At 40.9% G+C, this 14,710-nt stretch overlaps 1 protein-coding gene across 4 annotated transcripts in view; it reads right to left on the minus strand.

Annotated features, from left to right (window-relative positions):
• Window positions 1–14,710, minus strand: part of CDON (cell adhesion associated, oncogene regulated) — a 100,740-nt gene that overhangs the window by 64,583 nt on the left and 21,447 nt on the right. For all 4 annotated transcript variants that reach the window (XM_023516772.1, XM_023516771.1, XM_003795925.3 and 1 more), the window contains exon 2: window positions 826–959. In XM_023516772.1, the coding sequence (XP_023372540.1) occupies window positions 826–901 (76 nt within the window). In that variant the 5' untranslated portion in view covers window positions 902–959. The remainder of the gene's footprint in view (window positions 1–825; window positions 960–14,710) is intronic.

A 14,710-nucleotide genomic window follows, 5' to 3' on the forward strand; every position in this document is an offset into this window, starting at 1 on the left:
AGCCTGAGATTTAAAATATGCCACAAATAATATAAAAAATAAGCAATAAGGGTGGCGCCTCTGGCTCAGTGGGTAGGGCACCGGCCCCATATACCGAGGGTAGCGGGTTCAAACCCAGCCCTAGCCAAACTGCAACAAAAAAATAGCCAGGCATTGTGGTGGGCGCCTGTGGTCCCAGCTACTTGGGAGGCTGAGGCAGGAGACTCGTTTGACCCCAGGAGTTGGAGGTTGTTGTGAGCTGTGATGTCACAGCACTCTACTCAGGCGAATAGCTTAAGGCTCTGTCTCAAAAAATAAATAAATAAATAAATAAATAAATAAATAAAACAAAATAAAATCTCATAACTGGTCAAACAAATCTTAGAAACCCCTACTATCAGCTAGGCATGGTGGCTCATACCTGTAATCCTAGCACTTTGGGAGGCTGAGACAGAAGAATGGCTAGAGGCCAGGAGTTTGAGACCATCCTGAGCAACACAGTGAGACTCCCATTTCTACATAAAGTAGGAAAATTATCCAAGTCTGGAGGCCTATCTCTGTAGTCCCAGTGACTCAGGAGGCTGAGGCAGGAGGATCGCTTGAGCCCAGGAGTTTGAGGTTGCCATAACTATGATTAGACACAGTTGCACCCCTGCACTCTCACCAAGACCATAGAATGAGACCATGTCTCAACAAGAAGGAAAGGAGGAGAAAAGGGGAGGGAGGGGAGGGAGGCAGCAGAGGGGACAAACCCACTATTATTGGCAATGCCTTGAAGTTAAATCTGTCTCCTGTAGGGTTAAGACAAAAGGCTTTGACCAAGGCTCAGCACTCTTCAGTTCTTACCTGAGCTCACCGAAGAGCACAGCATCATAAGAGTGAGAAACAGCTGCATCCATGAAGGTCCAGGATCTGAATGCATAGCTCCGAATTACAGAAGGACGGACAGACTTCCAGAGCAAAACTCAGGCCTTGGCTCACTGAGAAACATTTTAAAAGAAAAAAGGAAGTCTAAGCCACAAAAATTATTGAAATCTTTCACTTGTATCACTGGAGAGTGAACAAGGTGTCTGCTGTCTGGTGTAAAACCTCTGTACAAAGCCTGACAGATACAGCTCACTCAATGACCCATCTCTGCCCAATTCACAAACTGGTCTCCCAACACTCAATTAGAGCTTGAAGGTTCACTCATTGTTCCCAGGTTATTAGGCTTCCCCTTCCTGCTCTTTCCAAATAGACAGACTGGACTGTCTATAGCACATTTCTATTTACACACCTAATAGCATGTAAAACTCAGCACAACCAACATGCCTTCCTCCTCTCCATTCTCTGAAATAGTAACTGGAAAACCAGCAAACAGCAGCTAACACACACACATGCTCACTACATGCAAACACCATTTCTGTGCTTTCAATGCACTAATCCTCAGCAACCCTGTGAGATGCTACCACTGGTTTTCTGCCCTCAGTTCAGATAGGACCCTCAGGCTCTGGTCCAGTAGAAAGAACGAAGGGCAGGCAGCGATGGGGCTGGCACTGTGGGGAAGAGAGGAGTGCACAGCGGAAGGCTGGGTCAGGCCACACCCAATCTTGGGGGCCACAATGGAGACTGTGGGATTTATTATAAATGCAATTGCAATCCCTGAGAGGACTTAGAGAAGGTACAAGAAGGGATCTCATTTATGCTTTAAAGAGATCCTTGGCTGGTGGAGAACAAACTAGCGAGGGGCAGGAATGGAAAACGGAGGCCAAGCACAGATAAGAGCAGCTCATCCAGCATGGAGGTGGTGGAAGCATCTGGACTCAGAATATGCTCTGAAGGCAGAGCCAACAGGAGGTGCTGAGGCCTGGACATTAAGTGTGGGATAAAGAGGACAACCAAGGACAACCCTTGTTTCTCAGTGAAACAAAAGCAATAGCTCTGTTCACTGAAATGGGGGTGACTGGCGAGGGAGACAGATGCAGAAGAGGGTGGTCAGCAGTCCTGTTTTGGTGAAGGTGAGTTGGAGGCATCAATTAGAAGGAGACACCATGTACTGCAGCCAAGCTGCCAGTGGCACGCATGCAGGGAAAGGTTGAGCTGGAAGTGTAGATTTTATACATATGAAAACCTCGGCACAAGATAAGCCTCTCTAAGGAAAGTAAGTTCAGAGGACCAGGGAAAGGAGAAGAGAAGAGACACCAGGGAAGAGCCTGGGATGCTCCAACATTTAGAGATGGAACAGAGGAGAAGGAAGTGGCAATGGAGGCTCAGAAAAGGCAGTCAATGAAATAGAAGAAATCCAGGACAGTGTTGTGTCCAGGGAGAAAATGAAAACCATTTCTAGAAGAAGACTGATCAACGGTCTCAAACACTGATGAGACACCAACAGAAAGTGCCAATGGGGATCACTGGCGGTAGTGCCAGCACGTGGCGATCGGTTCAGGAAACAGTGAAAAGCGAGAGGACACGGAAAGCACTCCTTCGAGGGTCCTTCTATGTGAGGGCAGCAGAAAACAGAATTGCTAAAAAGTGGATGGCAGTCAAGGAGAGTTGTTTCTTTTACTATAGAGACAGTATGGCACGTTTAGCAAAACTTTAAAAATTGTACAAAACCCAGCACTGGCAAGGATGTGGGTAAAAATCACTATTGTGTATTGCTGGTAGAAATGTGATCAGGAAGTTCTCTTTGAAGGTAACTTGGCAACATCTATCAAAAATCATTCACGGCTCGGCGCCTATAGCTCAACCGGCTAAGGCGCCAGCCACGTACACCTAAGGTGGTGGGTTCGAATCCCCAGCCCGGACCTGCCAAACAACAATGACGGCTGCAACCAAAAAATGGCCGGGCGTTGTGGCGGGCGCCTGTGGTCCCAGCTGCTTGGGAGGTAGAGGCAGGAGACTCGCTTGAGCCCAGGAGTTGGAGGTTGCTGTGAGCTGTAATGCCACGGCACTCTACCCAGGGGGACAGCTTGAGGCTCTGTCTCAAAAAAAAAAAAAATCATTCACTCATGCAATAAATATTTATCGAATGCTTATCCTATCCTAGATACTAACCTAGAAGCTGGAGATCCAGCAATTTAAAATATACAAGTAAAAATAAGTAACTCAGACAAAAATTTATACCTATATTCAAGTGGAACAGATGGGCAGTAAACAAGATAAATAAAATTAGTAAAAGTAGCTATGTCCATGCCATCCTTCAGATATGGCTCTTTCCCTCTGTGCCACTTCTGTGCCTTGGATAGGCATTGACCTCTGCTGTGACACTCATTACTCTGCTGTGCAACTTTTCTGGTTACATAACTATGACTTCTTTGAAGGCAAGAATGGTATCATTTTGACTTTGTAAAATTCTAACGCCTAGCAGAAAGTAGACAATACATGAATGTTTCTTAAAATGAATGAAATACCTTCAGATAATGCAATCCCAAAAGTACCCTAAACAGTAGTGTTTAATCCCCTCATTTGAATTCCGCATATTCTAGCTATATTACATGTTCCCCTGCCCATTTACTCATTCATATGTACAATGTTCAAAGTCAGTGCCTACTACACACCGATCAGGGTACTGTGTCTGCAAGTTCTGCCCCACATTCCTGCCTTGCCAGGGCTGCACAGTGGACCTACGACTATGGGATATAACAGCATTTAATGACAATGCAATATCACTGAGATTTTAGAAATGAGAATTTATGTGTATTTTCATTTATGCAAAGAAAGGTTAAACCTAATCATTAATAAAACTGGGTAGTATACAAAGCAAAGTACCTTAAGTATAGCATTTATTTATTTATTTATTTATTTTGAGACAGAGTCTCACTATGTCGTCCTTGGTAGAGCACTATAGCATCACAACTCCTAGCAACCTTCAACTCTTGGGCTTAAGCAATTCTCTTGCCTCAGCCTCCCAAGTCTCTGGGACTACAGGTGCCTGGCTATTTTTTTGTTGCAGTTGAAATTATTGTCTAGCAGGCCAGGGCTGGGTTCGAACCCACCAGCCCTGGTATATGTGGCCAGTGCCCTAACTGCTGAGCTACAGGCACCAAGGCAAGTACAGCTTTTAATAAATCAATCTGTATCTCCCAGAACCTGCTCCTCATCTTATGCCAGATACCCCAAAGTCTCAAAGTTGCAAACTCAAGTTTAACTAGGTCATGGATATTAGCTCATGAATTGCCTTTCAAATTGTTTCTTGTTCATCTCTCCTAAATAGTAAAAGACGACATACTGGCACCACTCATCAGCAGAAGAGTCCAGTTGTGCAAAAACGGTTTTGGTTTATTTGAACTCCACTCAGTTCAGGGCTAGGGGCTGACACACCACTTGTAAGCAGTCAAGGCAAAGTAAACAGCCCAGTAGCCTGATAACAGGAAGCATTACCCTGAGAGAATGAGGACAAGAAGGATGTTCCTTCCTCTTGCCAAATCCTTCTTCAACTATTTATTACTTATTAAAAAGCAGTGAAACAACTTTCAGAGTCAACTTTAACCCTACCATGTGACCTAGTGAGTTACTTTATAGCTATCCTTTAAAAATTCAGAGCTCATGACTGCTACCTAAATATTATCCCACGGCATCTCTTTTATTAAATCCACCTTTCTATTAGGTTGCTCTTAACATACTGTTAGCAGATTTGGGAAAGAAAGAACCTAAGACCACAAAAGGTGCTCACTAAATACCTGTTGGCAGAGTTTGTATTTATCCATGGCAACCTTGCTCAGCTTGCAGGAGAACTGTGATAATGAGAACAAGGAGTTGGATTCTGTTGTTCAGTGGGTCAAGTAGTTTGACATTACAGTCAGCGGCTGCCAACAGCATCCCAGGTCCAAGCTTACAACTAAATATCACCGACCACACAGAGGGTGAGGTATGCATAAGTCAGAGTATGTTCATTAGAACTATGAGGAAATCATTCAATGCTGTGTCATTTTCAAAAGTACTTTTTTTTTTTTTTTTTTTGGAGACAGAGTCTCAGGCTGTCACCCTGAGTAGAGTGCTATGGCATCACAGCTCACAGCAACCTCAAATTCTTGGGCTTAAGTGATTTTCTTGCCTCAGTCTCCCAAGTAGCTGGGACTACAGGAGCCCACCAGAATGCCCGGCTATTTTTTGGTTGTAGTTGTCATTGTTGTTTGGCAGGCCCAGGCTGGATTTGAACCCACTAGCTCTGTTGTATGAGCTACAGGCGCCAAGCCTAAAAGTACTTTCTTTGTCAAAAAAAGAAACCCTTAGTGTTGTTAGTGTTATTGTTATCTGGCTATTAAATTATTAGAAAATCCAATATATACATAATATATAATTATACAGTAGAACCTCCATAGCACCCTACACGGACCACCTCCTTAACTTTACCTAATTTTCATGGACTGGACGTGCACCACATGTACGTATCAGTACAGTAGGCTTAGTTCCTTATGTTGACCATCTCTGTATGTTGACCAGCTTGTTACAGTACCTTGGCTGGTCAATTTACAAAGGCTCTACTGTATTTAAAATAGATAGATAGATAATTTCCCCTACACTGCTCTGGCAAATGATTACAGTTCTGTTTGGCAAAGTTCACCACAACTAAACAAGGTTTCCACCATCTTCTTACACACAGGTCAGTGACCTTAACATCATTTTTCTCACCCATAAAAATTCCCCTTAGGGAGGACAGCGCCTGTGGCTCAGTGAGTAGGGTGCCGGCCCCATAAACTGAGAGTGGCGGGTTCAAACCCGGCCCCAGCCCCAGCCAAACTGCATCAAAAAAAAATAGCCAGGCATTGTGACAAACACTTGTAGTCCCAGCCACTTGGGAGGCTGAGGCAAGAGAATCACCTAAGCCCAAGAGCTGGAGGTTGCTGTGAGCTGTGATGCTACAGCACTCTACCATGGGTGACAAAGTAAGACTCTGTCTCTAAAAGAAAAATTCCCCTTAGCAAGGGAGATAATAGCCCTCATTTCCTCTGCACAGCTGTCATCCCCACCACCTACAGATAACACATTGGTACTGTGATGTGCTTGCTCCTGACCCTGTCCATAGATGAGTAACTGTAGCCACATGATTGAAGTCATAACACATGACAGTTTTAAATCTTTTTATATTTATTATCTAATTATCATTCTTCTTTATTAAAATTCTTCATAAACCTAATTTATAACAGCTACAGATATCCTACTGAATGAAAGAGCTACATTTTGATCTACTTGGCCATTGTCTTTTGGATAGGGAGGCTACTTTGTTATAAGTGTGTGTGCATGTGTATATCTACACATATGTATAGTAGGCTTTTTGCTATTACAGATAATGCTGCTACAAATATCTCAGTCCATCAATCTTTGATCACTCTTCTAATTATACCCTTAGGATTGACTTTTAGAACTGGGATCAAGGAATATAAACATTTTTAAGATTCTTAATACATATTGTCAAGTTGTTTTCCAAAACATGCCACCAATGTACAACCCTAACCCCCGAAACCCCCAGCAGCACATGAGGTTAACTCCTCATCACCAGTACACAGTTTATTCAGATCCTTAACACTGTAGCAAGCAAAGTGTGGATATAAAACATGACTTTGAGTAATTAATTAACATACTTAATAGGGCATAAAGCAACTTTCTATTCACTAATCTACTAGGGATTTTTCTAATAATATTCTACACTTATGCAAAAATAAATACAAAAAAAGAGTAAGAGGCATGGACATTGTAGGCCCTTTATCAAACCTTGTCAGTTTATGAACTTCCAGTGACTGAAAACAACATGGATACGGAATCCTTACTTTTTACCCCAAATCTAACATGAGGTAGGATAAGCAGTCACTGTTGTTACATCGTGTGGTTTTAACTTACAACATGCATTTCTCCAAAAATAAATGTGTATGCAAAAACTGCCAGCACTTTACAGGACTGTTTGCTGCATTCAAGACAGTAAACTGCCCGCAATTCATTTAAAACTATATTCTCTATTCCCTTCTGCTTTTCTTGTTCTTGTAACATATACACACAACTACTTCTCTGAACTACTAGAGGTTGGATTTTAAGTTGGGTTCAATTCTCTACGTGAAAAACAGAAGTGTTAGTCGGCTAACTCACTGGTCTTAAAGGGAATTAACATGAAATGAGGAAGCAATTCTGCTTCCTTTATACTTTCAGATAAAATTAATGCCAACATAATCTCATTCTTTTCACTGCAGCTGAGCAACTAATTTAATCTGAGAAGATGCTTAGTGATCACTTTGCTCCCAGCAAAGTCTCCAGGAAAGAGACTATACAGTATCCCCCCCCCAAAAAAAGTGCAGTTAAATGTAGTGCCCCATTAAATCCACAAACTAGAACATCTCTCTACTCCACACTGTAAGAATCGTTGAAGGGCTTCCTGATCATGCCTCAGGAGGGTTACCCCCAGAGTCCTGACAGCACTAAAGAATAGCTGGTCTCTCCTAAATCACAGAGCCTTCCTCCTGCATTTCACAGAGAAGACCATTTGTCAAGTGTAACAAGCTGTACTCTCATGCCATTCCAGGCATAAGAGCACTTCTGTTGGTAAAGGAAAACCAAAGAGATGCCTCGTCTTAGAATAAGAAAGGAAATATTTCCCTAAAGTTTACTTAACTTATTATTCAGGTTGTGAACTTATTGCTTTTATAACCCCTTTTCAACATGCTGCCAGAATAATCCTTTGGGAAAACTCTCTCCTGAATTTCTACATTTGATTACTTTGTTTTTGAAGCAATGCCTTTGGTTTCGTAAGGGCAAGCCAGGCTGTCTTTCTGAATCACCTCCCTCTCTAGATTCCTAGTCTGTGCTTTCCACAGTTTTCTTCAAAGCTTAGGGAATAACTTTTATTAATTTGTGAACAAAAATTTGGCTTTGGGATCAATTTAGCTCTTCAAAATAGGAAATCATTTAAGTTAAGATTCCTTTTTAACAGAATTGTATTCTACATGAAACATGGCGGTTTCCCTCTATGATTTCCCTCTTTTAGATTATCTAAAAAATTACTTTCAGATAATCTATGTCAAGAAATGATATTTATCAACTGTTTAGGAAAATATCATTCTCTGCAGTAACTAAAAAGAAAAACTAAAATATGTCTACTTGAAAATTCTTGATTACGTACTATTAAGATATGCCAGAGGTGGCGGGTTCAAGCCCAGCCCTGGCCAAAAACTGCAAAAAAAAAAAAAAAAAAAAAAATTCAGTACAATTTCAATTAGGAAAATCAAATACAAAATATACACTTTTTAAAAAACCCATCAAACTACCTTAACCTTAACCACAGGCAACTTTAAATCTCTTGTCAAAGTTTTCTTCATTCTAAGTATTTAAATAATTGAACTAAGAAGCTAACATTATTTCCTACAGAAATTTCTCAAAGAACTATATACTTTTTAAAGTAAGCAAACATTCAATCCATTCGATACATGTCACATCTACTTGTAAGGGGTATAAAGATGAGAAAGATATAATAAATTCCTGAACTAAAGGAAACTGCAGCTCAACTGAGAAAAGAGCATGTGAGCATAATTAACTCCAGAATATGGAGCATTCCTAACTGCAACGAGAGAGCAGAAAGCACTGAAAAATTCAAAGCAAAGGAATTCATCTTTTATTCAAAAACTACACAGTATGTACCTGCTATGTGTCAGGCACTGTGCTATCTCGGAACCCAACCATGAGTAAAAGACACATAACATCTGCCCACATGAGGCTTTCAATCAGGTGAGGGAAGGTAATGACTTAGGAAGCAATTAAAATACAGACTTATACGGGTAGTGCCTGTGGCTCAAAGGAGTAGGGCACTGGCCCCATAGGCCGGAGGTGGTGGGTTCAAACCTAGCCCTGGCCAAAAACTGCAAAAAAAAAAAAAAAAAAAAAAAAAGACTTATACAACATACCATCTGTTCAGATGCCAATTTTTTGCCATGATGGCTCTTGAAAAGTTATTCCACTCCAGACAGCTTCTTGTTATTCAGTATAACTTTCTCCAATCAGAAACTAAAGAAAAACACTCTAAAAAGCAGTCCTTTCATAGTACAGCTTCAAGCAAAGATACACTCACCAACTATATGAAACTACAGTCTTTAGTCAGAAAATATAAAGAAAAAACCAAACTGGACACTCTGTTTGTACCCCAGAGCACATGATCTGCACACAGGTACAGGCTGGGCCTGTTCTTCTAATCTGTCTGAGAGTATAGGCACCATTTCCTAGGTTGTGAAGCAGACTCACATTTAGCTCTTATTTTGCTATAACATAAGCTGTGCTGTAACTTTGCTTTTAAGTGTAGTCTGAATGCAAAATAACTACAAGCCTTAAGAAGACTTCCTGTCTAAAAGTTGACTTCCTGTCTCTATGGGCCCTCCAAGAATCCTCAGCATCCCCCTCTTCACTGCCCTCAAGGTTTCTCATTGTCCTTTGACAAGCATAATAATCTCCATGCAATTTATTTAAAAACTGTATTTACTTTCAAAATGTTATTTACCTTGTATATCAAATCACATTTTACCCCATAAATGTACGGTTATGATTTTAATTAAAAATTAATTTAAAAAATATCGTTTACCACCTCTACAAATCTGCCTCCACTGCTCTAGATGTCATGTTTCTAACTGAAAAGCGGCTATCTCAGCCTAGGATGAAACATACTATGTTTTTTTTCCATCTAAGTCAGTGGATATGGTTTTCACTAAGAGGTAGAAGTTTCAGGAAACCAAGGTTTTCAGGGGTTAAAGCAGCTACATGAGAGAGGATAGGGGAGCAAACCCAGATGCTCCGAGGAAAAGAGAAGGCCTACTTTTAACACAGACTTGGACCTGTAGAGGGAAGATTTCCTGGAGAAAACAATGACCAGGTGAAAGCAGCCTCAAAGATAAATTCAGGACACAGGTTGGAGGGAAGCAGGAAGAGGAGGGAAAAGGAGGTTTTCCAGGCAGAGAAATAGTACATTTGAGAACCAGAGGTGAAGAGAGCAAGCAAGTACGGGCTGGAGAATTAATGAAGACAAAAGAAGATGGAGTAGGGTGGGCTGCACAGGTGAGTGGAAACTCAAGTCACACTAAGCGGTCTGGCTTTTATCCTGACAGGAGGGTTCTGAACGCTTCTAAGCAGGCAGGGACATGATCAGACCCCACCTCTGAGAAGTCACTTACACTGCAAAATGGAGAGCACCCAAGGGTAAGAGACATGAGAAGGCTGCTATGAAAGGACAAGTACCTGTACTGGGGAAAACAGCAGGGGGTAAAGTTAAAAGATGTTAGAAAAGTTTTTAAGACATGAACATACTTAAAGGACATAAGAGGTAGAACTGACAGGACTTGGATAGTGAGTGATTTAGATCAGGAAAGAAGTGAGCACTGGGTCGTTTTTAAAGATCATCCCACCTGCCCATTCTATTTGCTGACTACAGTAAGGAATCAGGGCCACTGTCTGACTTCCGACTTGTACAAGTAAGTGAGCAGATTATAAATCTGCCCAGACAGGAAACACATGAGAAGAAGCAGGGTCTTCTGTGGTCTGTTGTTACTGTTTTGAGGGTGTGCAGGGGATGGGGCACCTCTGAAAGTGTAACAAGCCGGGCATAAGTGGGGCTGCAGGAAAGCAGAAAGGAGCCTGAAGTTCTTGAGAGATACCTGGGGGCAAGAGCAGACAGACAGAACTGCAGTCTTAAGAATAGGAGGGGACCTCACGCTGAATCCTAAAAAATACCATGTGTGAAGAAGTAGGACCTCTTCAAAATAACTCACCCTATACGAGTGAAGATTCTTAAGGACACAAAGGGAAAAGACAGAAATGATATTCCATGGTGGGAATTTAACATTCAGACTTTCTAAAAATGAGTTTCAAGACACCATTAAATTTCACACTGATGTACTTTTCAAAGACACTACATTCCAGGCTGATCAGACACATTCCTTAACTGTTGACTGTTTCATAATTACTAAAGGCTCTGATCAGTGGTGATATCTTCGTGCCATCCACAGGGGTCCCCCCAAACTAGAGCACCAGCTGGGATACATCGTCAGTGACCTCACAAGGGCAAGAGGAACTCCTGGAAAGTAGAGGACTGAAAGTGCTCTGATAGGTCTAACTGCAAGCAACACGTTAACAGTTAGTGTGTTAACTGAAGACTCCCCTGCAGCAGCTGCACAACTGACAATGGGTCTTCTCACCTGTCACACAGCCCTGAGTGTGCAGGAGGAAAATGCAAATCTTATAAAAGTGGGCCACAGACATCAAAACCCGCCTGTGGCATGCAGAGGCAGCTCCTGGGAATGGAGCACGGCTCTTCTCAGTGCCGTACCAAGCACTTACTAGAGATCGTGCAATCATTCAGATCAACTTCCTAAAAACATGTTGACACCTACAGACATCACAACCCTTCCCCCACTTCTCCTGAGTCTTAATCAAGTCAGCCAAGCATACAAACGATCCTGCTGCTTGCAGAAGCATTTCCTTTCACTGTGGACCACCAAAAGTAAAGGAAGAAAATGGAAGTGACTTGAAGTTATGGCACAAAAAAGGCCAAATAAGCAAAGGAATAATCAACTCCACATGAGCCACTTCAGCTCAGACACAATGAAAAGAGCCTAAGACAAACCCCAGGAAAGGTCACTGAGGTCAAGGGTCACAAGTAGAAAAAGCCAACAGTGAGGGGCTGCCAGCTGCAACAGGGATCAATGTGGTCCCAATTACACTACTGAAATGGAGGCGTCTGAGAGCTGAGTTAGGTTCTATTCACAAAATTTGTGTGTTTCCCCCAAAAAAGTCAAGTGTTCCTATTCCACTTTCTTTCTAAGGGACTATTTCTTCTGGGCTCAAGAGCACAGGAAACCAAGGATTGTGAAGATAAGATAATTTTGACATCTACTGTGAGATGTATGGGAGCATTTTAAATATTTAAAAGCATAGCTGCATGCAGATGGTGAAATTCTACAAAGCAACATGGGAGAGATCATAAAAAAGACAAAATACAAAAAAAATTTCAAGGGGATTACTTTATAAGTACCACGCCATAAATCCAACACTTGGTAGATTTTCAAGTTTGTCAGTGAAACTGACTTCATGGGAAAAAATAACAGAGTTACAGTAACTACAAAACAAAGGCTAAAAGCAAAATTTTTAAGTTTGCTAAGAACTAGCTAAACTTGAACAGACTGATTTGTTAAAATGCAGACAAACATCTGACTAACCTTCTTTTATAAGGAATAAAAAGGAGGAATATGAGGAAACATTTGAAAGAAGACATCTATTACAAGTGTTACGTAATATAACCAATATAGTTATTGGTAAGTCCAGTGTTTTGCTTAGACCTTACCAAATAATCCCCTAGACCAGGGGTCCTCAAACTATGGCCCGCGAGCCACATGTAGCCTGCCTAGGACATTTACCCAGCCCTCCGGGTGTTTTTGCTGCTGCTGCTTGTCCTGCTTAGCAGCCGACTCGTCCCAGGGCCTGCAGTCTAGCCCTTCAACAGTCTGAGGGACAGTGAACTAGCCCCCTGTTTAAAAAGTTTGAGGACCCCTGCCCTAGACTAACCTAAATACAGGATTTTCCAAGAGTTACAAAAGATTCACCGGGATGAGGGTTTAGATTTCACTTTAATATAATAATAAAGGGAAAGAAACCTCAAATAAACACTCCTTTTAATGAAATATATTCTAATATACACATATACTATCAAGCATTAAGGAAAAAGCAAATAAGAAAAAATAGAAATCTTGAATAAGTATCTTTGCTGCAAATAAACCTGAATTAATGCTGGTTGAACACTGGATCTCTGTCTTTTGCTTTTACATAATATTACCTATTGAGTTATGAGTTTCCCAAAGACCTTAGACATACTGATACCAGTTTCCAAGTATCTCATTCTGTCTTTAAACTCAGCCACACACAATAATTGAAGTCTAGATTTCTCATGAGCCCCCGATTTTCTTCAAACTGGTGATGGGAATTAGGTCAGACACAGCTTCATCAGAGCTGTCCTTCCACCATGGAAGAGTGGCTGTGCACTGATAAAGGGACTCTTCAAGTACATTCATTAGTTGATATACAAGTTGATCAGGTCACCACGCAGTCCACACACAGCTGGCACAAACTGACTCATAAGTCTTAACATAAGCAAAAACACACATTGGCCCATACCAAGAAAACTTGCACCCTAGAAAACCTTACATTAGTTATAAAAAATTAACACCAGAGTGACAAACAGGATACAATGCCCTGATGGATTAAAGAACAGAAAAATAAATCTATTAAAATCAAGATATCCCCTTGAAAACATAGCACAATGCAGCATGAACTTTCAACCCAAAGAGGTTGATAAATCATCTTTGGCATTAGATCCAGCCTATCAAAAATGAAGCGAAGTTTGCCAGAACCTTTCCACTAAGGCCAAGCACCCAGCAGTAGCAGCTGCACTGGACGTTACACTGTGCAAAAGTAGACAGGAGAGTCAAAAGAAATCATTCAAAGACTGATTAATGTGCATAAACACACACACGCACACCTATGCACATGCACACATGTATACCCACACACGCCCAACGCACACACTGCTGCAGAAGCCACAGCAGCGGAAGACAGACAAGCAAGGCCCCCAGGGACGTTTCCTGTGCTGAGTTTTCTGAGAATTCATAGTTAATTATTCTAGGTGTCAACATATAAACCAAGCGAGAAAATCATTTTTATTATTACACCTGATTTTGTCCCCAACATTAATTACCCAATTTATTCATTAATGGCTATTTCCTGAGAAATCAAGAACATCAATTTTTTTTAACATGACACATCCAGTAAAGGTAACCTAAAGAACTCTTAATTTCTTGGCACAGTAACAGCAATGTGAGATTAAATATGTGGCTTCTCAAGGTAAGTGACTTCATTAAAAACATAATCCTTACATATGCATATAAGCTCTAGTGTACTTCTTAAATGTTTTCCATCACATAAAATGTTTCATAGCTACACAGCACCAGTCACACCTCATGTCTGCACACGATACTTTAACATGGATAGACCTTTCTTGGCCTGGATCATCTTTAAAGAACTTCTTGTTGGCTTCTATGCACAACGTGAGGGTTTTCATTTTGAGTGAGTTTTTTTTAAACTTACAATTTTATTTTTTATATAACACCATGTGACTAATTTGGGTCTGAGAATTACAGGAATGCAGGGTGGTTGGATCATTTGCTTAATTTCTAAAATCTCTTCACTTGATTCATTTTCTAAGGACAGATTATAAGTGAGGTTGAAATCTCCAGTCTAAAACCATTTCATTCATTTATACAACAAAAATATATTGAACTCCTATATTCAGGGTAGTTGGGAAAAAAACATGGGAGAGTTTAAGTATAAGACAACAGAGACTTCAATCTCACATTCTAAAACACTCCACGTCTGGACATCCTTAACTCTTGCACATAAGCAGCAGAATTAAAAAGCTTTTTTTCATAAAATCATGTTTCAAAAAGTGAGAGAAACTCAATTTTTCTAAAATAATATATTTAAACCAAATTAATAGTTGGAGTTCTAAACTTATACACTTCCTTTTCTTAGAGAATGTTAGAATATTTACTATTTAATGTGGCTTTTGTTTCATCTGTAAGGGAGAAAATTTTTTCCAGCTTTAAACTTCTATGACATATTACTTCCTTAGCTTTCATAAATTTACATTGAAAATGTTTCAGGCTCGGCGCCTATAGCTCAACCGGCTAAGGCGCCAGCCACGTACACCTAAGGTGATGGGTTCGAATCCCCAGCC

This window comes from Otolemur garnettii, unplaced genomic scaffold (genome assembly GCF_000181295.1).
Source record: "Otolemur garnettii isolate 467f Iridium unplaced genomic scaffold, OtoGar3 scaffold00097, whole genome shotgun sequence".
Classification (NCBI taxonomy): Eukaryota; Metazoa; Chordata; class Mammalia; order Primates; family Galagidae; genus Otolemur; species Otolemur garnettii.